The following is a 25,701-nucleotide window of genomic DNA, read 5'->3' as shown; positions in this document are numbered from 1 at the left end:
GAAGAGGGTCCAGAACTAAGACTCAAAAGAGATTACACAGGTTCTGAAGAGAAGGACACACCAAAGAAGAATGAGGAGCAGTAGTAAATCAAGATAAGAAAATGTCCCCCAAACAAGGGATCAACTGTGTTCAGTGTTGCTGAAAATTGAAGATCTGTCGACATGTGTATCTTGACAAAAACTGTTTTAATGGAATCACATGAGCAAAAGCCTGAATGGAGTAGGTTACAAAAGGAAAGGGTAGAGAGGAAGAAGCAAAGCAAATACAGACACTTTCTCTTTTTGCTGAGATAGGAAGAAAAACAGTAATAAGGATTGAAAGGCAATCAGAAGAGGAAAGATTGGGTTTCCTCTTTCTTTTTTAAGATGGAAGATAATACAGAATTTTGTATGCTACTGGAAATAATGTATGAGAGATGATGAAATCAAGCATCTACTATGTTATAGAGGCTAAGAATACATCAACAAACAAAACAGGTGCAACCTTCACCCCTAAGAAACTAACAAGTAAATAAGCAAAAAAGTTATTACAGATTGTGATCAGTGTCTTTAAGAAATCAAACTTTTACCTTCAATATGAAATAAATAGGCTTCAATTCCTCTTCTTGAATTCTATTAGATGTATACAAGACTTCCAGTCAAGATGGAGGCTCACCTTCTCACAAAATCACGGCAAAAATCACAACTAAACTACAAAACAATTATCACCAAGAATCTCAGAAAATCGAGTTTTATGGAAGTCTGACAACCAAGGAATTAAAGAAGTCACATTCATCCAGATGAGCAGGAGGGGCAGAGAGGTGGAGATGCACTAAGAGCTGGAGACTCAGATTATTGGGTGGTGCCCCACCTACATGTAGTGGGTAAAAACTGGAATAAAAACTTGACTCCTGTGGTATCCCAGCTCCACCTCAGACAACCCAACCCAAGGTTCCAGTGACAGAAAGATAAGTCTCCATAACTTCTGACTATAAAATCAGTGGGAGTTGATGCAGCAGAAGAAACTACGGGATTCTCAGGAGTTTCCTCTTAAAGACCTGCAACAGATTTAGAATCACTCCCTCTAGGCTACAGCACCAGGGCAGCAGTTGGAAGGGCACTGGTGGCACGCAGGGAGAAACTGAAGTGTCTGGCATCAGGGGAAGTGCTAGGGGACAGTGTCCTCCTGGACAAAATTCCAGAGTCCAGGCAGCAGCCATTGCCCTCTTTCTGAGCCCTTCCCCAAACAGAGCCACAGAGCAGCAACACCATATTGGAGACTCCCTCAACCTAGTTCACACAGATTGCCCTGCCCCAGCAATTACCTAAGGCTCTGCCCCGTCCAACTTGCCATTGCATTTTTCTACAATAGGCCATGCATCAAAGCAGCTTACCTAATATATAGGAACAAACATAGGGAGGCTGCCAAAATGAGGAGACAAAGAAACATGGCTCAAATGAAAGAACAGAACAAAACTCCAGAAAAAGAACTGCACAAAATGGAGACAATCTATCAGATGCAGAATTCAAACCACTAGTTATTAGGATACTCAAGGAACTCACTGGGTATTTCAACAGCATGAAAAAGACCCAGGCAGAAATGACGGTTACACTAAGTGAAATAAAGAAAAACTTACGGGGAATCAACAGTGGAGTGGATGAAGCTGAGAATCAAATCAATGATTTGGAACATAAGGAAGAAAAAAAACATTCAATCAGAACATCAAGAAGAAAAAAAATCCAACAAAAACAAAGACAGGCTAAGGAACCTCTGGGATGACAAATGTACCAACATTCAAATCATAGAGGTGGCAGAAGGAGAAGAGAAAGAGGAAGAAATTGAAAACTTATTTGAAAAAATAATGAAAGAAAACTTCCCTAATTTAGAGAAAGAAATAGACATACAAGTCCAGGGAGCACAAAGAATCCCAAACAAGAGGGGCACAAAGAGGACCACACCAAGACACATTATAATTAAAATGCCAAAGATTAAAGATAAAGAGAGAATCTTAAAAGCAGCAAGAGAAAAGCAGAGGGTTACCTACAGAGAAATTCCCATAAGACTTCCAGCTGATTTCTCAAAACAAACTTTGCAGGCTAGAAGGGACTGGCAAAAATTATTCAAAGTGATGAAAAGCAAGGACCTACAACCTAGATTACTTTATCCAGCAAAGCTATCACCTGGAATCAAAGGGCAGATAAGTGCTTCACGGACTAGGTAAAGCTAAAGGAATTCATTATCACCAAAGTATTATTACATGAAATGTTAAAGGGACTTGTTTTAAAAAAAGATCAAACTTATGGACATTAAAATGGCCATAAATTCACAAACAATTGAACCTAAAAACCAAACTACAGAAACAAGCAGAACAGAAACAGAATCACAAATATGGAGATTATTAGGAGGGTTACCAGCTGGGAAGGAAAAGGGGGGAATGGGGGCAAAGGTGCAGGAGTTAAAAAGTATAAATTGGTAGGTGCAGAATATACATGGATATGTTAAAAGTATAGGAAATGGAGTAGCCAAAGAACTTACATGCATGACTCATGGACATGAACTAAGTGAGGGAGAATGGCCAGAGGGAATGGGGGGTGCCAGATGTAGGGGGGCAAAGTGGGAAACCTTGGGACAACTGTAATAGCATGATCAATAAAAATACTTAAAAAATAAAGTCTGTTTTCTCTGGTATAAGTATTGCTACCTCAGCTCTTTTTTTTCCCCTTTCCATTTTCATGAAATATTTTTTCCCATACCTCTACTTTCAGTCTGTGTGGGACTTTCAATCTGAAGTGAGTTTCTTGTAGGCGGCATATGGAAGCATCTTATTTTCTTAACCATTCAACCACAGTTTGTCTTTTGATTGAAGCATTTAATCCATTTATATGTATCTTTAAATATATTTTATTGATTATGCTATTACAGCATAATCTCCCCTCTGCCCTGCACACCCCTTCCCACCCACATTCCCCCTCTTTAGTTCATGTCCATGGATCATACATATAAGTTCTTTGGCTTCTACATTTCCTATACTATTTTTACCCTGCCCCTATCTATTTTCTACCTACCATCTATGCTACTTATTCTCTGTAACTTTTCTCCCTCTCTCTCCCTCCCACTCCCATTGATAACTGTCCATGTGGTCTCCATTTCTGTGGTTCTGTTCCTGTTCTAGTTGTTTGCTTTTGTTTTTGTTTTAGGTGTGCTTGTTAATAATTGTGAGTTTGCTGTCATTTTATTGTTCATAGTTTTTATCTTCTTTTTCTTAGATAAATCCCTTTAACAGTTCACATAATAAGGGCTTGGTGATGATGAACCCCTTTAACTTGACCATATCTGAGAAGCACTTCATCTGCCCTTCCATCCTAAATGAAAGCTTTGCTGGATAGAGTCATCTTGGATGTAGCTCCTTGCCTTTCATGACTTTGAACACTTCTTTCCAGCTCCTTCTTGCCTGGAAGGTCTCTTTTGAGGAATCAGCTGACAGTCTGATGGGAAGTCCTTTGTAGGTAACTGTCACATCTCTTGCTGCTTCTAGGATTCCCTCCTTCATTTTAATCTTGGGTAATGTAATTATGATGTGCCTTGGTATGTTCCTCTTTGGGTCCACCTTCTTTGGGACTGAGCTTCCTGGACTTCCTGGAAGTCTATTTCCTTTACCAGATCGGGAAAGTTCTCCTTTATTATTTGTTCAAATCAGTTTTCCACTTGTTGCTCTTCCTCTTCTCCTTCTGGTACTCCTATAATTTGGATGTTGGAACATTTAAAGATGTTTTAGAGGCTCCTAAGACTCTCCTCGTTTTTTTGAATTCTTGTTTCACTTTTTTTTCTGGTTGAATGTTTCTTTCATCCCTCTGGTCCACACCGTTGATTTGAGTCCCAGTTTCCTTCCTATCACTATTGGTTCCCTGTACATTTTCCTTTATTTCACTTAGCACAGCCTTCATTTTTTCATATAATTTGCGACCAAATTCAACCAATTCTGTGAGCATGCTGATTACCAGTTTTGAACTGTGCACCTGATAGGCTGGCTATCTCTTAGTCACTTAGTTGTATTTTTTCTGGAGCTTTGATCTGTTCTTTCGTTTGGTCCATTTTCTTTTGTCTTGATGTGCCTGTTAAGTAGTGAAGGGCAGAGCCTCAGGTGTGTTCACCAGGGTGGGGCAACTCAGTCACTGTATTGTGACACTGTATGTGGGGAATGGGTCCGAGAGGGAACAATGGCACTTGCTCTGCTCTCTGCTGGATTTCAGTCACTTCCCCTACTTCCCACAAGCAAATTGGGCCCTTCTGGTGCTGACTCCTGTGTGGGTGGGTTTTTGTGCATTCTAGGACCCTGTGGGTCTCTCCAACAAACTCTCCTATGAGGCTGGAAGTCTCTCCAGCTGCTGCCTCAACCCCCTCAGGTGTTTTCAGTCAGAGGTTTGAGGCTTTATTTCCCAAGCTGGGGCCCTGGGTTGTGCAGTACATCCCACTCCCCAGCTATCTCTCCCGGTTTATCTGCATGTGAGTGTGGGACCCGCCACCCCACAATCTGACGCCTTGCCCATCCCGGTCCTGCTTTGCCAAAAGTCCTCTCCTCCCGGCTGCCTGTCTCTGCCCCTCCTATGGGTCTGGATGAGTGTTTCTTCTTTAACTCCTTGGTTGTCAGACTTCCATACAGTTCGATTTTCTGTCAGTTCTGGTTGTTTTTTTGTTTTAAAATTGTTGTCTTTCTTTTGGTTGTGTGAGAAGGTGCAGTGTGTCTACCTACACCTCCACCTTGGCCGGAAGTCCTAACCATTTACACTTAAAGTAATTTTTGATAGATATGTAGTTATTGGAATTTTATTATTCACATTTTTAATCTTTTCTTCTTTTTAAAGAAGTCTCTTTCACATTTCTTGTAATACTGATTTGGTGGTCACGAACTCCTTTAGCTTTTCTTAACAAAATAAATGAAGAAAAAGCAGAAACAAACTCATAGATACAGAGAACATTCTGATTGTTGCTGGATGGGAGGGGTTTGGGAGGATGGGTGAAAAAGAGGAAGGGATTAAAAAGTACAAATTGGTAGTCATAAAATAGTCATGGGGATGTAAAGTACAGCATAGGGAATACAATCAACAATATTAACAATGTATGATGTCACATGGGTACTAGATTGATAGGGATGACCACCTTTTAAATTATAGAAATGTCTAATCACTATGTTGTACACTTGAAACTAATATAATATTGTATGTGAACTCTAATGAAAAATAAAAATATTTTTAAAAATTTAATGAAAATTACATCATTCCTGGTCTTTCATGCATTTTTAACTGAATTTTCTAGCTACTTGTGACCCAATTTTTTTCATGAAGTGTAATTTGAAAATAAAATTTTAAATGCTTAAAAATTTAATGTAATTAGTTATATGCTGAAGGGTTCAGTCCAATCACTGACCTTTTTAAGATCACAGACCATTTTGAAAATGTGATGAAAACTATCTCCAGAAACAGAGGAAGGCCTGTTTTTGATTCTCTTCCAGGGGGGCTCACTGAGAGGCCTCTGAGACCTACCCACAGAGGGGAGGTAGGAGAACACCTTCTCCAAGGACTTGCCAACAGGAATCCTCCTTGGACCTCTCACGTCTGCCAGAAAGCATGCAAGCTTATTCTACTTTCCTTCCTCTTAGTCGTAATTAAAGTTACATCCTCCACCCCTAAGCCTTGAACACCAACTGCAGTTCCTTTCCTCTTCCCACCTTTCCCTGCATTCTAGCTGATGATACAGAAACAAACAAACAAAAAAACACTGGACTCAAATAGTCCTGCCCTGAAATTCTGGCTCTGTCACTTTCTAAATCACATGATCCTGGCCAAGTATTTATCTCTGAGCTATATTTTCCTTAGCAGCAATATGAAACTCTCAAATGTTTGTTTCCTCCAGCCCCACTATGCTCAGTCTAAGAATCGGGTATCATTCTTTCTCTTAGGAACCTACCACCTGATTTCTCTTAGGAACCTTCTCCTGCCCTTGGATTACAAAGTCCTTGAAGGCAGGGAACAGGCCTTCTATTTAATTCCTCTTCCCCTTCTGCTTATCACATTTTTGCTTTTAAAACTACAACAAGAATTAATGACTTAGTTCAGTACTGATTTAGAACATAGGTCTAAACTTGGTTCCAAACACCATCAATAATGAACTTTCTGCATTTCCTAAAAAATTTCTCATATTTCACCTGCAGATAAAAATGTAAAACAAAAATCACAAACAGTTTTGTTAGTGGCTTAAGTCCTTGTCAAATCATTTGCAAGAATATCTTTATAGGACTCATTTAAAAATAAATACTATATAAGTTACATAATCTCAAATTAATCAATCATTTTTAAAATTTTCTTTCTTATGAAAACAGCTTCAAAAATTGGACTCTTATTTACTTTTATGTACTGATATAATAACATTAATAAAACCGTCAAATTGCCCTAACAGTTACACAGCTGTACTATGTTAACTGACAACAGAATCACTGCTTTGTAAGAAGGGCATTGTTGAGATGTGAGAAGTATCCCCCCAAAAATCCTACAGACAGTATTAGCTAAAGGAGGTTGTTCGGGGATAAGGTGATATGCTAAATATTTAGTGTATGATTCATCTTTTCTTTATTGTTATTGTTGACACTATTGCAGATGTCCTTATTTCCCCCCACTCTGGGCCCCTCTCCCAGCCCCCACTCCCCCTTCCCTCTGGTCAGCACCATGCTGTTGTCCGCATGATTTACTGTACATATCATACATTCCCTGCTTCAGCAAACCTTGAGTGTAGAGTTTCTTTCAGTCAGACCTGAAATTAGTTCTCTCCTCATGTGGTTTCAATTAAGTTCTGTTAAAAATAGTCTATAATATAAGCATTTTCATTTTTAGCGCTTCAACAACTTTACTAATTTCAACTGACACAAAGGATAAACTCTGGGAAAAACAATGAAAGGAGGTTACACAGAGCTCTGGCGTTGGCTCTTTATAAATAGTTGAAATCATCTATTTAGTGTACATATAAGCTATTTTTCCTTACAATACAAATACACATATTTAAGAAGCATATAGAAAACTGTTTCTCTCTTATCTGATTAAACATAATTTGTAAGAATCTCAGAATTTTAACACTACAATATATCACAGATAGTTAGAGAAGTCTGATTTTTGAATTTGATATAATTTCAGGCAGACATTCTGCTTTATGGACTTTGACTTCACATTCATGTCTTCAACGTGATGAAAATTCAGCCACAGCTGCTACATCCTGCCATTTGTTTTTATTATAATATCTGGAGGAAAAAATATAACAGTCAATTACTTCATATACATCACAAGCAGGTGTCCAATAGCTACTAATAACCAGACTGTGGGGAGAGAGCTCTTGATGCCCAGACCACTCTAGTTTCACCCCATCAAGCCCTAGGAAACAAATCCAGGGACCATTAAAAAAAGTGCAGGGGAAGAGCTGGCCCACTCCTCCCTGGACACGCTGAGGACACTCTCTCTGAAGACACAAAAGACCTGCTCAATAACATTCCAGTGGGAAAAAGCTCAGCAGACGGCTCAGTGGCTATCACAAGGCCTCTGTCCCCAGCCTTGTAACTTGGAGTAAATCCTTGTCTTCCTCAGCCACCACCCAGGCCGAAGTCCCACACATTTCCCCGTCCATCCTTTCTCTGCATTTTCCTACTCTTTGTCTTAACTGAGCCCCCCAATATATACCTGGAGATCCAGAGCGGAACCAGCTTTACTCATTCCTATTGTCACTTTCATAAGATACACCTCACCTCCTGACCTAATCAGCCTATTTATGTCAATGGTTCTCACACTTTGTTGTACTCCAGAATTAACTGAACTTTTAAACGTCCTGCTATCCAGGCCATATCCATAGCAATTTGATCAGAATCTCTGGGCAAGGGACTCAAATATCCAGGAAAGTCTGATGTGCAGCTGAATTTGAACACCAGAGACCTACACCTTTGCCATCAAAGTGTGGTCCAGGGACCAGTAACATCATCATCACCCAGGAGTTTATTAGAATCTTGGGCTTCCTTTCAGACACACTGAATCAAAGTCTCCATTTTTAACAAGATCCTCAAGCAATTCTCGTAAGCACATTAAAATTTGGGAAGTGCTGGCTATTCTACCCTCTCTACTCCTTATTATTGTTCTTTACTACCTCAGACACTGTCTGCTCATTTATTAAAGAATTTGGCAACAGTCATCCTCTCCGCTCCAAATTTTGATGAACTTCCCAAGTGGGTAATCGTCCTACCCAAGCACAGTCTCAGCTACCCCTCCTCAGCCTTAATATATATACCCGAAGCCATGCGCTGACGTCACCTAGAATGTGTCATTTCCTCTAACTGCCCTCTCTCACTACCTTGTACCAGTACCTAATCAGTCACTAAGCCCTGGTTATCACACCAACAAACATTTTTGGTGTAAATGGGTTCTCCAATCCCAGAACTTGGAGCCAGATTGCTGACGCAGTGACCGGGGAATTTGCCTTATTTATAAATTCTGGGATATAATAGTTCAGATACCTATTTTCTCAACTTTGTTCATCATAACTTTTGTAAAACTCCCACCTGATCTTTCTGCTTCTAGGCTCACTTCTTTCCAAGACACCTCCACGTTTATTGCCAGAATGATCTAATTACAGAGCAATTTGACCAGGATAAAATCAAAATCAGTATGACTTAGGGGGCTCTCCACATCCTGACCCCTGATTACTATTCACAGCTCAGTCTCAGAGAGTCCAATCCCCATTCCAGCTGAACATAACTACATTCAGTTCCTTAACTACCCAAGGGTGCTTCAGGCCTCTCTGTGTTTATTGATGCTGGTGCTCAGGATGCCCCCGGGAACTTCAGACCATCCTGCAGAGCATTTCCCACCTTCCCCCTGTATCCCAAAGGGTCCTACATAGAGCCCTATGAAAGCATCTATGCCTCCATTGGACTTGTTTTATATATGTGATTTCCTCTATGAGATTACAAACTTCAAAAGACAACTATGGATTATTTCAACATTATTTGCAACTAACTGTGTCTAGCATATGACATCAACTCAGTAAATGTTTGCTGAATGAAATGATAAACTGCGGAACTTTTTCTTTTTATTCTATAGCTACATGACACCAAATCAATGGTCTTAAAATGTTTCCATGATGTCAAACTAGTTAGATTTCTTTTTCCTCAAGGAACTGACCAGCATACTTCACCTCTGCATCTGTAGTAGATCACTGGGTCTGTGTCAAAGACTACATACACTTACCTGGTATATTCTTTATATGTGATGGCATAACCAAATTTATTACCAAATACAATAACCACATAATATATTTTAGGCCTTTTGCAATTTAATGAAAACAAAGGAATCAAAGTTTTCAAAGGGAAAAAGGAAATATAGTGAGCTAGAACTTCAGAAATTAGCCTAGCCTATAGAAACAAACAATAATTATTGCATAATGAGTAATTATTATATGTCAGACACTTTACATAGGTCATCTCTAATCCTTGCAACTATTCTATAATGGAAGGCTACTATTAATGACAATTTTACTGACAAGAGGGTAAAATTCAGAGGATTTAAGGAATTTGCTCATGTGACAGAGTTAGATTTGGATTTAGAAATGTCCTAATCTTTTTTTAAAGAATGAGAGAGGTTGTGGAGAGGGAGGAAAAGAAACATCAATGTGTGAAAGATACATGGCTGCATCTCATACCTCCCCAACTGGGGACCAGGCCCACAACCCAGGCGTGTGCACCGACTGAGAATCGAACCAGCAACCTTTCAGTTCACAGGCCAGCATTCAATTCACTGAGGCACACCAGCCAGTTTTTTGTGGGGGGGGCAGGGGAGGGGTGGTGATGTCCTATTCTTAACTGACTTCTACTATCATCCCTCAGACACTCAAATCTCTTACAATCTCATTTCTGTATGATACTTCTACCTGCTATTATTATCTAAAAACACAAAGTTTCACTATTACATATATTTTATATAAATGTATAAAATAAAGGCTGTTATCCAATTTTTAGTTTGAGATAGAAATGTATAACATGCCATTTATCACCTCTTTTGAAGATAAAAAAACAGAAATCTTAAAATCTTACTACAAGAATAGCCACAGATTTGTTAATTTTCCAAAAGGTATTGTTAGCTTGAAAATCTTCCCTGACATTTATTTCAAAGCAAAGCTCTGGGTTCCAGCAGTGCCTCCTTCCACTTCTAGTTTATCACCCACAGAGAAGACTGCGGGGTTTACCTCATCGCTAGTCGCTAGTCTGTAAACCCTGGAGGCTATGCTGTGCTTTATCCCCAGGTAATTCTATGGTGCCTACTACATGCATGTTGGTCAAATTAAAGTGCCAATATTTTAGATATCCATTGCTAGTAACTGTAAGAAGTACTAAGCTATTATTGTCCCAACCTCTTCTTGGCAAAACAAACAAACAAACAAACTCAGAAACAAAAACACAACCAAAACCAAACAACAACAACAAACAACTCTGTTCAAACAGAACACAGAAGCCCAATGTATAAAGCAAAGAGTGGCAAAACTGCTCTGTCTGGACCAACTAGGAAGCTCAGAGCCCTACCTACTCCACCTCCCCCGACCCCGACTTTACAGCCACCCAGTCAAACTACTGAGAATCAAGAAAGCTAAGTTGTAGTTCCTATTCTGCCAGTCATCAGCTGTGTGAACTTGGGCAAGTCACTTACTGATCTGGCTAGGTCATTTTTGTTATGTAAAGTGAGGGAAAGAGATGAGATCATTATATAGCTCTCAAACGTCAGTGCTTGTTGGAATCACTTGGAGAACGTATCAAATTGCAGGCTCCTGTGCCTTATCTCTAGGGAGTGTTGTTTACCAGGTCTGCAGTGATTCTGACGCAGGTGGTCAGAGAAATCTTGGACTAGATGTTTCCTAAGGCCTCTTTTATCTGCCTGTCACCATTCTTGGAGCTCTGCTTACCCACATACGTCCTCCACCAATCTCTTATGGACTCCTCTAGTGGTTCACTTTCACCAAATTTGCTCTTTAATCAGCACAGTGCCAGTCATTAGTGAACATGCAGCATACTGAACAGGATTCCTAGTCCATCAAAAGTGAGCTTCACCCTGTAGTGCTGATTAGATTACTGCCAAACTAGCTAAAACGTTAAATGCCAGGACTAAAAATAGGCTGCTGCATGTTTAAAATAACATGATCACTAGTTAGCTTGGAGCTTTGCTATTTTTACTAAAGGAAAGGCAGAGACAGTGGCCAGAGGTTGAAAAGGAATTAATTACTTAAGCAAGGAGTCTTGTACATGAGGTGAGAGCCCAGAAAGAAGCCAGAAGGTGGCACAACTGATTCAACTTGCATCAGTGGGTCTCTGAGAATTAAACTAAAAACTTCCATCTGAACACTCAAATGTACTTTCCAGACAAATTTTAGTTTTGATTTGTTGCATACTTAAAGCCCAAACTGTGACATTACCTGATGTCAGAAACCAATATGAAGGCCAGAGAGATCAAATTAAGAGAAGTTTCTTTTTTATTTTTTAACCTTTTACTGAAGAATAGCATATACACAGAAATGTACACATGTGTACTATGCAACTCCACAGGTTTTCATAAACAACATACCAATATAATCAGCATCCAGGTAATATAACAAAATAGTACCAGCATCCTAGAATTCCCTCTCATAACCCTTTCCAGTTACTACCCAGTCTCCAACAAGGACATCCATTATAATGATTCCCATCTTAGTTTAAATTTGCCTAGTTTTGTACTAAATATAAGTAATATTAAATGTACTTTATTGCGCCTGGCTCGTTATGTAAGATTCATCAATATTGTTGCATGTAACTGTACATCATTGACTCTCACTGCTATATGGCACTTCAATGCATGAATACACCACAGTTTACTTATCCATTACACTGTTGATGGGCATTTGGATAGCTTCCACTTTAGGGCTATTACCAACACTGCTGTAATGAACACTTTAGTATAAATCTTTCGATGAACATATGTATTATAGTTGGATATATTCCTGGAAGTGGAAGTGCTGGGTCTCCAGGTTCCAGGGAAATGGAATTGCTGGGTCTCTTCCTACCTCAGTGAAATTTCTGGGAGTCCAGTGAAATGAGAGATATGTTCCTGATGCAAAGGGTAGGTTGTTGCACCTGGCTCTTCCTATAGCCAAAAAAGAGGCACAATGCCTAGGGGTCCTTTTGAGATTTTGGAGCCAATGTATTCCTCATTTCAGTGTACTTCTCTTTACCACTTACGAAATGACCTAAAAAGCTGCTGGTTTGGAGAGGGTCTCAGAACAAGAGAAGGCTCTGCTACAGGTCCAAGCTACTGTGCAAGATGCTCTGCTGCTTGTGCTATATGACCCAGCTGATCCAATGGTATTTGAAGTGTCAGTGGCTGACAGAGTGCTATTTAGAGCCTGTTGATGAGTCACAGCACAGGTCCTTAGGATTTTGCAGCAAAGCCCTCCCATTCTTTGTGGATAAGTAAGCTCTCTTTTTGACAAAGAGTGTTTGGCCTGTTACTGGGCCTTAGTGGAGACTGAATACTTAACCATGGGCTACCAAGTTATAACAAGAGCTGAGCTGCTCATTGTGAATTGTGTGTTGCCTGATGCACTGAGCCATAAAGCTGGCTGTGAAGAGCAGCAATCCATTACCAAATGGAATCTGTGTGTATGAGATTGGGCTCAAGCAGGCCCTGAAGGCATAAGTAAAATATATAAGGAAGTGGCCCAAACGCCCATGGCCCCCAGTCCGGGTACACTACCTTCTCTCATCCAGCCTGCATTTATGGTAGCACGAGGAGTTCTCTAAAATCAGTGGACTGAAGAAAACTCAGGCCGGGTTTACAGATGGTTCTGCATGATGTGCAGATACCACCTGAAAGGAGATGGCTAGAGTACCTAGAGCTCCTTCTTGGAGCAACCCTGAAGGAAACTGGCAAGGGATATCCTGCCAGCGGGACAGAACCTGGAGCAGTGCACCTGTTGTTCACTTTGTTAGGAGGAGAAAGGACCAGATGTACAATTCGATACCGAGTCATGGACTGTGGCCAAACTTGGAAAGGGCATGGCTAGAAAATTGATGACAATGGAATGTGGGAAAGAGGTTCTCTGAATAGGCAAAAAAGAAAAAAGAAAAAAGGAAAAAACATGGAGATACCTGTGTCTCATGTGAATGCTCAACAAAGGGTGAATTCAGCACAGGATAATTTCAATAATCAAGATGATGACTCATCCCGTGGATACCAGTCAACCTTTCCCCCAGCCACTCCTGTCTTTGCCCAGTGGAGGTTATGCATGTGCTCAGCAACAGAGACTTCACTCACCAAAGTCAGCCTGGCTATAGCCACTGCTGAGTACCCAGTCTGTCAGCAGCAGAGTCCACATCTTGTCTCCAGCATGGCAGCCAACCACCAATGGACAACTTCCATCACAGAAGGGGCAACATATTATTCTTACTGGAATAGATACTTAACTCCAGATATTAATCTGCCTTCCCTGCATGTAATGCTTCTGCCAAAACCACCGTTCGAGGACTTACGGAATGCCTTATCTACCATCTTAGCCTCCCGCACAGCACGGATTCTGATCAAGGAACCCACTTCACAGAGAAAGAAGTGTAGCAATAGGCCCATGCTTATGGAATTCACTTGTTTTACCATGTTCCCCACCATCCTGAAGCAGCTGGATTAACAGAATGGTGGAATGGCCTTTTGAAGACTCAGTTACAGCACCAGCTAGGGTGCAATGCCTTGCAGGGCTGAGGCAAAGTTCTCCAGAGGTTGTATGTGCTCTGGATCAGCATCTAATATACAGTGCTATTTATTCCACATCTAGAATTCAAAGGTCCAAAAATTTAGGGGTGGAAATGAAAGTGGGACCACTCAATACTACTCCTAGTAGTGGTGGCCCACTTGTTTGCTTCTTGTTCCCACGACCATATGCTCTACTGGTCCAGAGGCCTCGGTTCAAAAGGGAGGAATGCTTCTGCCAGGAGACACAACAATAATTCCACTGAACTGGAAGTAGACTGCTCTCTGGCCACTTAAGTCTCCTCATGCATCTGAATCAACAAGCAAAGAAAGGAGTTACTGACTGGTTGGGGGGACCGATCCTGACCACCAATGGAAAACTGGACTGCTACTCCGCAGTGGAAGAGTCTGTCTGGAACACAGGAGACCCCGTTGGGCATCCCTTAGTGTTACCATGCCCTATGATCAAGGTCAGTGGAAAACTACAACCCAATCCAAGCTGGACTAGTAAAGTCCCAGACCCTTCATAAATGAGAGTTCGTCTCACCCCACTCATTAAAGAGCCATGACCAGCTGAGGTACTCGTTGAGGGGAGAGGGAATATGGAATGAGTAGTAGGGAAAGGTAGTTATAAATACCAGTTAGGACCCCATGACTAATTAAGCAAATACCTTTGTTTTCTTCCCTCTCTTATGCTCATATTATTCAACATAAGGTATATTAATAATAGTTAACTTTATATCATAGTTAAGATACAGAGTAATTAAGTTTCAGAATACCAAGGTGAAGAATAAACATCTCCCAAGGACTCTGAATCCTCTTCTGGGGAAAAAGTCAGGACATTTTTGGTTATATGTAAGACAGTTGTATTATGTTAGGTAGAAGTATGACTTTGTTACTGTCTTTATCCGGAGATCAAGTATCATTTAAGGAGATGTGTCTGAATGCATAATTGACATAGAGTGGCCTGTGATGGTAGTTGCATGTGCCAACTTGGCGAGGTTATATTACTCAATTATATGAAAGACTAATCTCGGTGTTGCTGCAACTGACTTTACATAAAGGGGATTATCCTTGGTTATGTGCGTGGGCCTCATCCAAATAGATGAAAAGCCTTAAAACAAAGCTGAGACTTCTCTGAGGAAGAAGAAATCCCTGCTGAGGACTGCATCAACATCAGCTCCTGCCCAAGAGTCTCCAGCCTGCCCTACAGTTTTTAGCCAGACCTTACAATTGCTCTACGTCAATTCCTGAAGGTGTGTGTTTACATCCTACCAGCTCTATTTCTTTGGTAGAACTTGGACTGATACAGCCTCTACTCCTCCCCACCACCATGCTAATGTTAGCAGAGACGGAAATAGAAGTCTACTATGTGGCCTTAAAAACTTTACAACCTAAAGAATATAAAAGATAAGCCTTGTAAATTATGTCAGGTGGGAGTATATTATTAGGTGTCAAATGAGTAGCACTGAATTAAGAATACAAGGAACTTAGAAAAGAAGACCTCTGTGGACGTAAGGAGTGCTTAGAACAGGCTCTGCGGAAAAAACAGGGGCAAGGATGGACGGGGTTTGACATGCAGTGGGGGAGGCAGAGAAAACCTCACTCTGGAGTCTATTGGAAAGACTGAACTCCTTTCTACCACCTGGTAGACACATGATCTTGGGCAAACTGCGTACTACTTTAAGCCCCAGATTCTTAATCTATAAAATGAAGATATTAGTACAAATCTTGTCTATCACAAAGTCAGTGAAAAATAAATGAGATATAATAAGGTGCTTAGCTGAATGCCTTTCACAGAGAAAGTGTTCAACCAATGTTAAGTATATACAAAAATATCTCCATACTGTTAAAAAGAAGGCTACTAAAAATAAAATCTAACATTAAATTTCTAATAGTTATAGGAGGAATTATCTTAAATACCTTTTAAATCAATGATATGAGTTAACTTTTCAAAAGATGAAGTATTTGATTTTCAAAAAATTATTTTAACAAAGTTTTGAAACCTGACCAAACTTATAATTTTACTATTTGCACTTGAGCAGGAGGTCCCACCATACAATTTGTAACTGAACTCCCTGAGTGCATAAGGAATCTGTAGGAAAACACGTTTATAGCTTTTTAAAAGTAGGCTCTGCATTCATACCACAGTACCTTGTGGAATGTCTTTAGGAAAAGAAAATTTCTTCTTCTTTACAATAACACTTTTACATTTCACTTGTCTAATTCCTGGTGATGCTCTAATTATACAACATATTTCTGATGTATTTAAAGGAACCTGGAAAAGAAGAAAAGGCAGACATTGTATAATTCTTTCAGGTACTATATTTGTATGCTATTTTGTTTCAAAGGCAAATAGTCTTAACATCCATATTTCATAAATATTCATTAAAAGCATTTATGAAATACTTATCCACTCTGGACACTAGCTAATTGGCTTTAAAACATCTACTTATTTAATACTCACAAAAGCCAAAGAAGGCAGATTACATTATCCCCATTTGTAAAATGAGAAAACTTAGATTCTCAGAGATTAGATAAGTTAGTTAAGGAGAGACAAAAAGCAATGATAAAGTCGAGACTCAAGCACTCCAAAGTGGGAGAGTGTTTACAAAATGTAGTGAATTAAAAAAAATAATTTAATTCTGAGTCAAACACCAGATTTCCTTGATTTTCCAACTCATGTCATTTTGACAATTTCTCATTAAGCAGAGTCTCTAGCATAAAGAAATACTGTATCTGTCAAAAGTGATACATTTGTTTCTTAGTACACTAATATAGAGATGCATTTATCAGAGATCCTCTCTTTTTTTCTTTTATTGCCTCTAGAGAGAGGGGAGGCAGGGCAGAAAGAGAGGAAAAGAAACACTGATGTGAGAGGGAATGAACCTGCAACCCAGGCATGTGCCCTGACCCGGAATCAAACCTGCAACCTTTCGGTTTGCAGGACAACACCCAACCACTGAACAACACTGCCAGGGCTCCTCTCATTTAAAAGATATTGTTTTCATTTATTTTGAGAAAGAGAGGAAAGGCGGGAGAAAGAGAGGGAGAGAAACATCAATGTGTAAGAGAAACACTGACTGATTGCCTCACACACACACCCCAACCAGGGACCTGGTCCACAACCCAAGCATACGCCCTGACTGGGAATCCAATCAGCAGCCTTTCACTTTGCAGTATAATGCTGAACCAATTGAGCCATGCCTGTTGGGACAGGGCTCCTCTCATTTTGAATACAGCCTACACAGAAACCTTTCCTGCTATAAAATTCTGTATCATCTTCAGTAGAGAACATTTGCAATTTTCCAGCCCAGCATTCATTTTCCATCCTTCCGGTACTTCCAGATCTCTTGGGAAAACCTATTCATTCTACCAGCCTATATACCACCCCCTCTATATGGATCAGGTGGAGCTGATGATACTTCTGAGCCCCAAGGTGGCCACAACCCCCAGCCTAGCCAATCAATGTATTCCATGCCCCTGGACACAGTGGCTGACTCAGACAATGACACTATTAATGGGCCAGCAGAAAAAAGGGAATGCTTGAACCTACCTGAGATTCCCACACCAAGGTGAAATCTTTAAAGGGGACTAAAGTGGCCCCAGATTGATACCCAAACCTAGCTACAGCTGTTGTAATACAAACAGACACAAATACTGTTAGGATGATAGGACCCCCATTTAAGTCTATAGGACTCTTAGCAAATAAGAGCAAGAAAAATAAATGGTGAGGGTTGGGGGCAATGCCAGAGTTGTCATTCAAGATTCAGCCCAGAGAATAGTTCCAAGCAGAAATGATGTACAAAATATATTTTACCTCCTCCTATCATTTCATTATAACAATAAAGGAAGCACCAAACTCATCAGAAATAAAGCTATCATATATAAGACTACATAAGAATATCGCCCTGGCTGGTGTAGCTCAGTGGATTGAGCGCGGGCCTGTGAACCACAGGATCGCGGTTCCATTCCCGGTCAGGGCACATGCCTGGGTTGCAGGCCAGTTCCCAGCAGGGGATGTATGAGAAGCAACCATACTTTGGTATTTCTCTTCCTCTCTCCTTCTCTTCCCCTCTAAAGATAAATAAATAAAATCTTAAAAAAAGAATATCAAACAGTGGATTTAAGCCCTCAGAACAGAAGATATTAGATTGCCAAATCACAATAAAATAACAAGGTGTGAAATAATTAAAGGATTAACGATTCAAATCTTACAGATGAGCAAGCAGTAGACTATGAGGAATGAAAAGCAGACCTGAAAAAGAAACAACCAGAACTTCTTGAAATGAAAAATAAAATTGTTGAAATAAATTTTGATAGTGGGTTTTAACAGCAGAGTAGACACAGCTAGAGAGAATTACTGAAGAACTTCCCCGAATACAACAAATTAATTATAAATATTAAAAAGAGGTTGAGAGATATAAAGGATAGGAAGGGGCCTAACATATGCTAACTATCATTTCAGAAAGAATAAAACAGATTACAGCCTAGAAGTTTCCCAAACTGATGAGAGACATGAGTCCACAGATTCAGGAAGCCTAATAGTGCAAGCAAAATTAAAATGAAAAAGAATAATAAATGAAAATACTAATCCATTTATGTATGCATTCTCGTGAAATTATAGCATAACTAAGACAAGGAGAACTTTTAAAAAAGCCAGAAAGAAAAAATGTATCAGTTCCTAAGACCTCCCTGAGGCTCAGTGGTTTGCTACAGAGACTCACAGGATTCAGAAAATCTGTTATACCCATAGTTATGGTTTATTATAGCAAAAGGATACAGATTAAAACCAGCAAAGGGACAAGCAAAGTGGAGTCCAGCGGAAAAGGCTTCTAGAGCTGAATCCAAACAAACAAGCTCTGAGTTATCCTCTCCTAGCTGAAGTCATGTGAACAGCAGTTAATTCTCTCATGTGTAGCACGGTGCTGCCGACCAGGGAAGCTCCGTGAGCTCTGACTCAGACCCCAGCCCCCCAGAGGTCAGGCTGATACAAGGTGGCCCCAAGACTTAGGTATCAAAAATAGGTATTTACCAAAATTGCATTGTTAGGATAAACTACCTGGGTGGTTCAGGACATAAAAGGCATTCTTATCAGGCAGGATACTCCAAGGTCATCTCTCAGGAGTCTTGCCACGGGACAGTCCTGAGAACTGTGGGAACATGCAGGCCTGCTCAATTAACCCTTTCCTTTATACATACAATTTGAAAGGAAATGACAGTGAGGCTAACAAAAGAGTTGCAACAGCAATATGGAAGTCAGAAGACAGTGGAATGACAACATCAAAGAGTAGAGAGGAAAATGGCTGTCAACAAGGAAGTATATACCCAACAGATGCAAAAAAATTGAATAAATATTATATTCACATAAGCAAACTAGAAATATGGGGAAGACCTCATCCTTGTAAAGGATGCTGGCAGTGCTCAGTATTGTTTTTCAGAGAGTTGTGGGTTTTATTGGAGAAGGTGCACTTCCTGGCCCTGTGGATCAGAAAGGCCACATGACTATTTCTGGCCAATGAGTTTTGAGCAGAATCATGTCACTTCTAAGCCAGAACATTTAGTTATCAATGTAAGAAGACTTTCCACAGCTTAATTTTTTTCTACTGGCATCATTTCTAGCAATATTCAAGATGGCTTCTCTGTCAACTGTAATGAGCAATGGAGGTACGGCATGAGCAAGTAATGAACCTTTATTATAAAACCGTTTTAGCTGCTAAAATTCTTTAGTTGTTTGTCACCACCTCTTTTCTTGCTTAGTACCAGTTATCTATAAGTTGCCCAACCTTTAAACTTAATAGTGAAACTTTAAAAAAAATTTCCCTTGAGATCCTAAGTATGAAATATGTTGTACTAGAAGTCTTACCCGGGATAAGTAGGTACCATTCACATGAAAAAAAAAACACAACACTGTTATTATGCTTAGCTAATATGATCGTCAACATAAAAAACCCAAAACAATCTATAGACATATATTACCATTAGTAAGATTCAGCAGGGTTTGGGTTATACACAAATATACACAATTGTATTTTTATGTTCCATCAATGGTATTGGAAAATGTAATTTATAAAAAGACATGTCTAACAAAAAATGCAAGATCATTCCATTTAGAATGATAAACTCTACTGAAAAATATTAAAGAACACCTAAATAAATGAGAAGATATGCCATGTTCATTGGATAAAAGATTTAGTTCTAAAAAATAGAGGACACAAAACACAGGATAACAGTTACTTATGGGAGAGTGTGAATGGAATCATAATGAGACTCAATGGCTTTTGGAGGAGCGGTGTTTGTAATATTATATTCCACTGTTAGCATGGTGGGCACAAGGGTGTTCATATATTTTTTTCTTTAAACTATGCATATTCTCTTTTGCAAGAATGCTGTATGTATATAAAGAGAAGGCAGTCAGACTCTAAGATCTACTCTCCCACTTACTGTAACTGCTCATTCCCAACTCAAGCAAAGGACTAGAGGATTTTTCTCTGAAAAAGGAATATAACAAATGTTTGCTCTTCGAGGGATTTCCAGCACTTGAAAGGGGAAGTGTTCTGATAAAAGTGATACTGAGACTCTCAGTCCAAAGAGGTCTATCTATCAATATATTCGCCAGTCAAAGCTATAAAGATTCTGCTCTCAGTAGTTCCAGCTGTGCCAGTTGGTGTGGTGTTGGGTCAGTTAGCCACATGCAACCCAGTTCATTCGGGTGATGCCCAGGTTCCTGGTGGGTGGTGCTGGTGCATGCAGACTGGAAGAAGGCAGCTGTGGCTAGGGCAGCCTGTGAGACAACAGGCTCCCAAGATCAGGGCCTTCCAACTCCTAGCCCCACCGGCCACCTCCTCCCTCTGTGCCACAGCCAAGGTGGCCAGCACCAAGCGGAAGCATGAGAAGCACCTGAAAATGCTATGGGACTTGAGCATCTTCACAGCACAGCACAGCACAACAGAAAGTGCTTAACTGGGACCAGCACACTCCACCTACTACAATGTGCCGTGGGCTCCTTGGTCTGTACTTCCTGCTCCTGATAGACTGCCAGGGTTAAGCCCACTACACAGGGTGACTCTATCTCCATGACAATATTCACGTAACAGGAAATTAAGTTCCTGCAAAAACATAGAAATGAAGTCTGTAAACAGACGATAGTCTGTAAACAGATTTGATCTATCTGTTTACAGATTATTTGATGATAGATCTTCAGCAATTCCAGACTTCAGGGATCCATAAAAAGTGAGAGTTCCTGCAACAGAAATATGAAAAGAAAAGATGGTATGTTTCCCCAGAACAAGCCAAAGTGGTGGCATCAGTTCCATGCATCTTTCAGGGCCCTCTGCCAGCAGCACAAGCAGCACACCTGGGACCAGACCACCAAAATCGCTCGGGAGATTGAGCAAGAGCCCGGCACTTAAGAGCACACTTAGTCAGTCCCCTGTTGTAGGTGGTTCTCAAGGACAGCATCAGGAAAAGAAGCAGTCTGATCTTTTCAATGATTGTGGCTCATACATATTTGCTGCTCTAGCTCCTCAGTCAATGGCTACAGCCAATATTGCTAACTTGGCATATTCCAACAGTTATGCAGCCCAGAATTCTGCAAATGCAGATTTTGCAAATTTTGATGCATTTGGACAGTCTAGTAGTTCCTGTAATTTGGGAGGTTTCACATAGCAAGTCGCATTCCTTTTAACCCCCAAACTACAGGTAGAAGTGCTGGATGAGTAAATGTTAATTTTGTTCATTTTGGTAACTTCCCCAAATCCTCCAGGCTGATTTTGGAACTTTCAATATCTCTCAGACTCATCAAACAGCATCAGCTGTTAATAAAGTTTCAACAAATAAAGTTGGTCTACAGACAGCAGACACATATGCAGCACTTGCTAATTTAGACAATATCCTCAGTGCTGGGCAAGGTGGCAATCAGGGAGAAGGTTGGCTTTGGGACCACAGGTAAAGTTCTTGTTGGTCCTGTGGTTTCAGTTCCTAGTCAGTCAAGTGCATCTGCAGACAAGTATGCAGCCCTGGAAGAAGCAGACAGCATTTTCAGCTCTGCAGCCACCTCCAGTAATGCATCCACTTCCCACAAGAAATACTAGCAGCATGTTTTTGGAACAGTGCCAGTGGGTGCTTCTGCACAAACAAGCCTGCTTCTACAAGTGTGCCTGCTCCCTTTGGAGCTACGTCTTCCACAAACCCATCTGTTGCTGCTGGTGGTCCTTCTGTGGCATCTTCTGCAAATCCATTTCAGACCAATGCCAGAGGAGAAACAGCAGTGACCTTTGGCACTACATCCATGAGCATCTCTGCAGGGTTCCCTATTCCTGCTCCCTGTAGTCTTCCCACCAGTTTGAGTGACAGCTTTCAGAAGGCTGCCTTCCTAGCCCAAGCAGTGTTTCCTCAGTGGACAGATGCTCAACAGCCCAATGGTGCAGGTTTTGCAGCATCTGGGCAAACAAAGCCAGTGGTAACCCCTTTTGGTCAGGTTGTAGCTGCTGAAATATCCAGTAATCCAACAGGAAGTTCACCCACCAATCCTTTCTGATAGCCTCATACAGCCATTTTACTGGAACAAACTTTAACGTGGTCACATTACATCTCTCCACCTCTTGCACTATTGTTTTGTTTCACTGATCTTAGCTTGAAACACAGAAGAAGGCTTTAAAGAGCCTGCATTTTGTATCAAACACCAGGAGGTATGTGTAAAACAGAGGACTCCAGTAGCAACTTTATTTTTTTAAGATCTTATTTATTTACTTTTAGAGAGAGGGGAAGATAAAGAGAAAGAGAAGGAGAGAAATATCGATGTGCCAGAGAAACAACTGGTTGCTTCTCACACACCCCCAACTGGGACCTGGCCCACAATCAAGTACATGCTCTGACTGGGAATCACAATCTTTTGGATCACAGGCCAGCACCCAATTCACTGAGCCACACCAGCCAGGGCTCCAGTAACAATTTTAAAGCTGTGAATTGGCAGAAAAGGTATTAGTATCATATATATTAAAAATTGGCTAGTTATTGCTCTGGCCAGTGTAGCTCAATGTTTGAAGTGTCATCCTGTAACCAAAAGGTTGTAGGTTAGATTCCCAGCCGGGGAACATACCCAGGCTGCGTGTTTATTCCCAGTCTGGGTGCAGACACGTGCGACACCCTGTCCTGGCACAGATGCCTGGTCTGGCGCCTGGGAAGGCAACCAAGTGATGCTTCTCTCACAGTGATGTTTCTCTCCCTTCCTCTCTCTAAAAGAACAAATGAAAATATCCTTGGGTAAGGATTTTCTAAAAATTGGCCAATATTAACTTATTGCAGATACCATGTTCATTATGCTGCAGAACTATACATTTTTTCTTAGAAAGTAGCTATTTGTGCATATAAATATTTGTTAACTTTTAATAGTTTGTTATGTGAAAAAAAAATGATAGTGGGGAAATAGATCAGTCACTTTTAAGGTGTTGTCATATATCTTAGAATAAATAACCTGAAATTGTTTTAAGCATTGCAACAGGAAAGTTACAAGGTCAAAATTGGAAGGTTTTATTCATTCTTGAATTTTTCCTTTCTGAAGAGCTTTTCTTTTTATACATGTCTAAATTGTTTAAAAATGTAGAAGGATACCTATCTGCATAATAAAGCTGATTACATTTTGCTAGTCTGCATGTGAAAAAAGTAAATATTAGGGGGAAAATTCTGCTCTCAGCAGTCCAAAAGGAAAGATCTAATGTTGCTGATGTAAGTACAAGGCTCAGGCATATGACCCTGCGATAAATTTCATAGTCGACAAAGGCCCACCCAGGAGTTACAGTGTCCAGCCAGGTTTTTAAAAACACAGTCTTAAATATGAGTAGATAGATGAGTAATTAATACAACAGATAAAGAAAGAAAAAAGAGAGAGAGAGAGAGAGAGCAAGTGAGAGCCAAGAAAAGAGAAGAGGACAGAAGAGAAGAGACAAAATAAAACAAAAAGAAAAGAAGGATGCACCTTGGAGAAAACAGAGACTACAGAAGTGACAGAAAACATCAAGATTAATGAACTAACACTAGAAAATTGGACAAGCATAAACCAAGTACATTACAGTAAAGGGGCATCCAGAGGACAAAAGGAGCTCTCGTGCACTAAAAAATATTGTAGCACCCTGACCCTGTGGCTCGGTTGGCTGCGCATCATCCTGCAAAGTACAAGGTCATCCCTCTGATCCCAGCACAGGCCTGGGTTGCAGGCCAGGTCCCCAGTTGAGGGTGTGCAAGAGGCACCTGACTGATGTTTCTCTTCCTTTCTTCACCCTTCCTCAACTCTCTCTAATTATAAATAAATAAAATATTTTTTAAAAGATTGTAACATACATGCAAAATCTTCAACATAAGATTTGGAAGGTAAAATTGAGGGACTCTCCCAGAACACAGAACTAGAAGATAAAGAGGTTTTTTTAAAAGATAAGGAGATGAGAGGGCCAGTATAGAAAGTCCATATCCAAATAGTAGATGTTCCAGGAAAAGGAGAAAAAATGCAGACCCACAACTTATTAATGAAATAATTTAAAAAATCCCAAAACTAAAGTGTGTAAGTTTCCAGATTAAAAGTTTTCTAGCTCTATACATGCATAAAGACCTGTACCAAGGCACATCATTATGACATTTCAGAACATGGAAGATACAGTGAAGAAAAAGTTGGGCATTTATATTAGACTAGGAATCAGCATGCTTCTTGAATTAAGATGAAAAGCTAGAAGTAAAATGAAGTTATGCTGGAAAACTTCCAAAGAAAATTAATTCCAACCTAGAATTCTCTGGCTAGCTTAAGCTATCCATCATGTATGAGAATGGAATAAAAACAATTTCGGTCGTGAAAGGTCTCAAACAATTTCTACAGCACATGCCTTTTTCTCAGGAAGCTAATAGATGATTCGCTCCACCAAAATAAGCCAGAAAGAGAAAGTCATGGGGGAAACAGGAGGACCAACCCCAGGAGAAAGGGCAAGGGAGTCCCCAGGATGAGGGTACGGGGCGATCCCAAGATGACAATCACGCCACAGGGATAAAGGCAGTATGACACACTATATTAGGACAGGTAGAAAGCTCCAGAAAAGAATTCTTTAGTAAGTTGAAACTCATGAGAAACCTGATGCAACTGAAGATCTAGAGGGGCCATATGGATAACTGGCAAAGTGTTTAAGACCAATTAGACTGAAAAATAGGAAAACCAGTGTTATGGGTTAAAATGTATTCTCACCAAAAAAAAAGATGTTGAAGTCCTAACCCACAGTACTGGTTAAGGTGACTTTATTTGGTCTTTGCAGATTTAATCAAATTAAGATGAAGTCATTAGGGTAGGCTTTAATCCAATATGACTGGTGACCTCACAAGGAGAGGGAAATTTGGATGCAGTTAGAGGCACACAGGGAGAACACCGTATGAAGACCCAGAGACACAAAAGCACAGGGAAGAAAGCTGTATGAAGACAGAGGCAGAGGCCTTAACTAGTTATGCAGCCACAAACCAAGAAATGCCTGGGGCTGACGGAAGCTGGAAGAGGCAAAGAAGAATCTCCCCTAGAGGCCTCGGAGGAAGCACGGCCAACACCTTGATTTCAAATTCTGGAACTGTAACAGAATAAATATCTGTTGTTTTAAGAAGCCACCTAGCTTGTGGCATTCTGCTACTGCAATTCTAGGAAACTAATGCAGTACAGGGAAAACAGTTAAAAACTATTCATTTTAGAATGGAGAATAAATGAAATTAAATAATAATCAGAACTGTACTAGAAAATGTTTGAACTAAAAAGATATTGTGCAAGAGGACCGAAAGGCCTCGGCCTATTCCCAAAGCTCCCCATCTTTTCTCCTTCCAGTTTTATTAAAATATAATTGCAATATTATACAGTATAAATTTAAGATGTAGAATATAATGTTGACATAGTACATATTTTGAAATGATTACCCC

General features: G+C 40.2%; 2 protein-coding genes and 1 pseudogene across 2 annotated transcripts in view; 2 read left to right on the top strand and 1 right to left on the bottom strand.

The window, feature by feature from the left end:
* Nucleotides 1-162: 162 nt before the first annotated feature.
* On the top strand, nucleotides 163-14,426 carry LOC118990136 (uncharacterized). The gene is given in 13 exon segments (XM_037050541.1): nucleotides 163-220; nucleotides 12,283-12,415; nucleotides 12,417-12,498; nucleotides 12,501-12,856; nucleotides 12,858-12,915; nucleotides 12,917-13,014; nucleotides 13,016-13,065; nucleotides 13,068-13,253; nucleotides 13,414-13,487; nucleotides 13,489-13,795; nucleotides 13,798-13,929; nucleotides 13,932-14,040; nucleotides 14,042-14,426. Coding segments are annotated over 13 exon segments (2,028 nt in total).
* Nucleotides 14,427-15,878: 1,452 nt separating this feature from the next.
* MEIKIN (meiotic kinetochore factor) overlaps nucleotides 15,879-25,701 on the bottom strand; it is a 54,267-nt gene continuing 44,444 nt past the window's right edge. Inside the window, exon 12 of the mRNA XM_037050534.1 lies at nucleotides 15,879-16,045. Coding sequence (XP_036906429.1) covers nucleotides 15,908-16,045 — 138 coding nt within the window. The 3' untranslated portion in view covers nucleotides 15,879-15,907. The remainder of the gene's footprint in view (nucleotides 16,046-25,701) is intronic.
* On the top strand, nucleotides 19,429-22,306 carry LOC118990119 (arf-GAP domain and FG repeat-containing protein 1-like; annotated as a pseudogene).

Source organism: Sturnira hondurensis, unplaced genomic scaffold, assembly GCF_014824575.4.
Source record: "Sturnira hondurensis isolate 20B ecotype Veracruz unplaced genomic scaffold, ASM1482457v3 Scaffold0006805, whole genome shotgun sequence".
Lineage (NCBI taxonomy): Eukaryota > Metazoa > Chordata > Mammalia > Chiroptera > Phyllostomidae > Sturnira > Sturnira hondurensis.
Note: the sequence above shows the minus strand (reverse complement) of the source record. Positions and strands in the feature narration are given on the sequence as shown.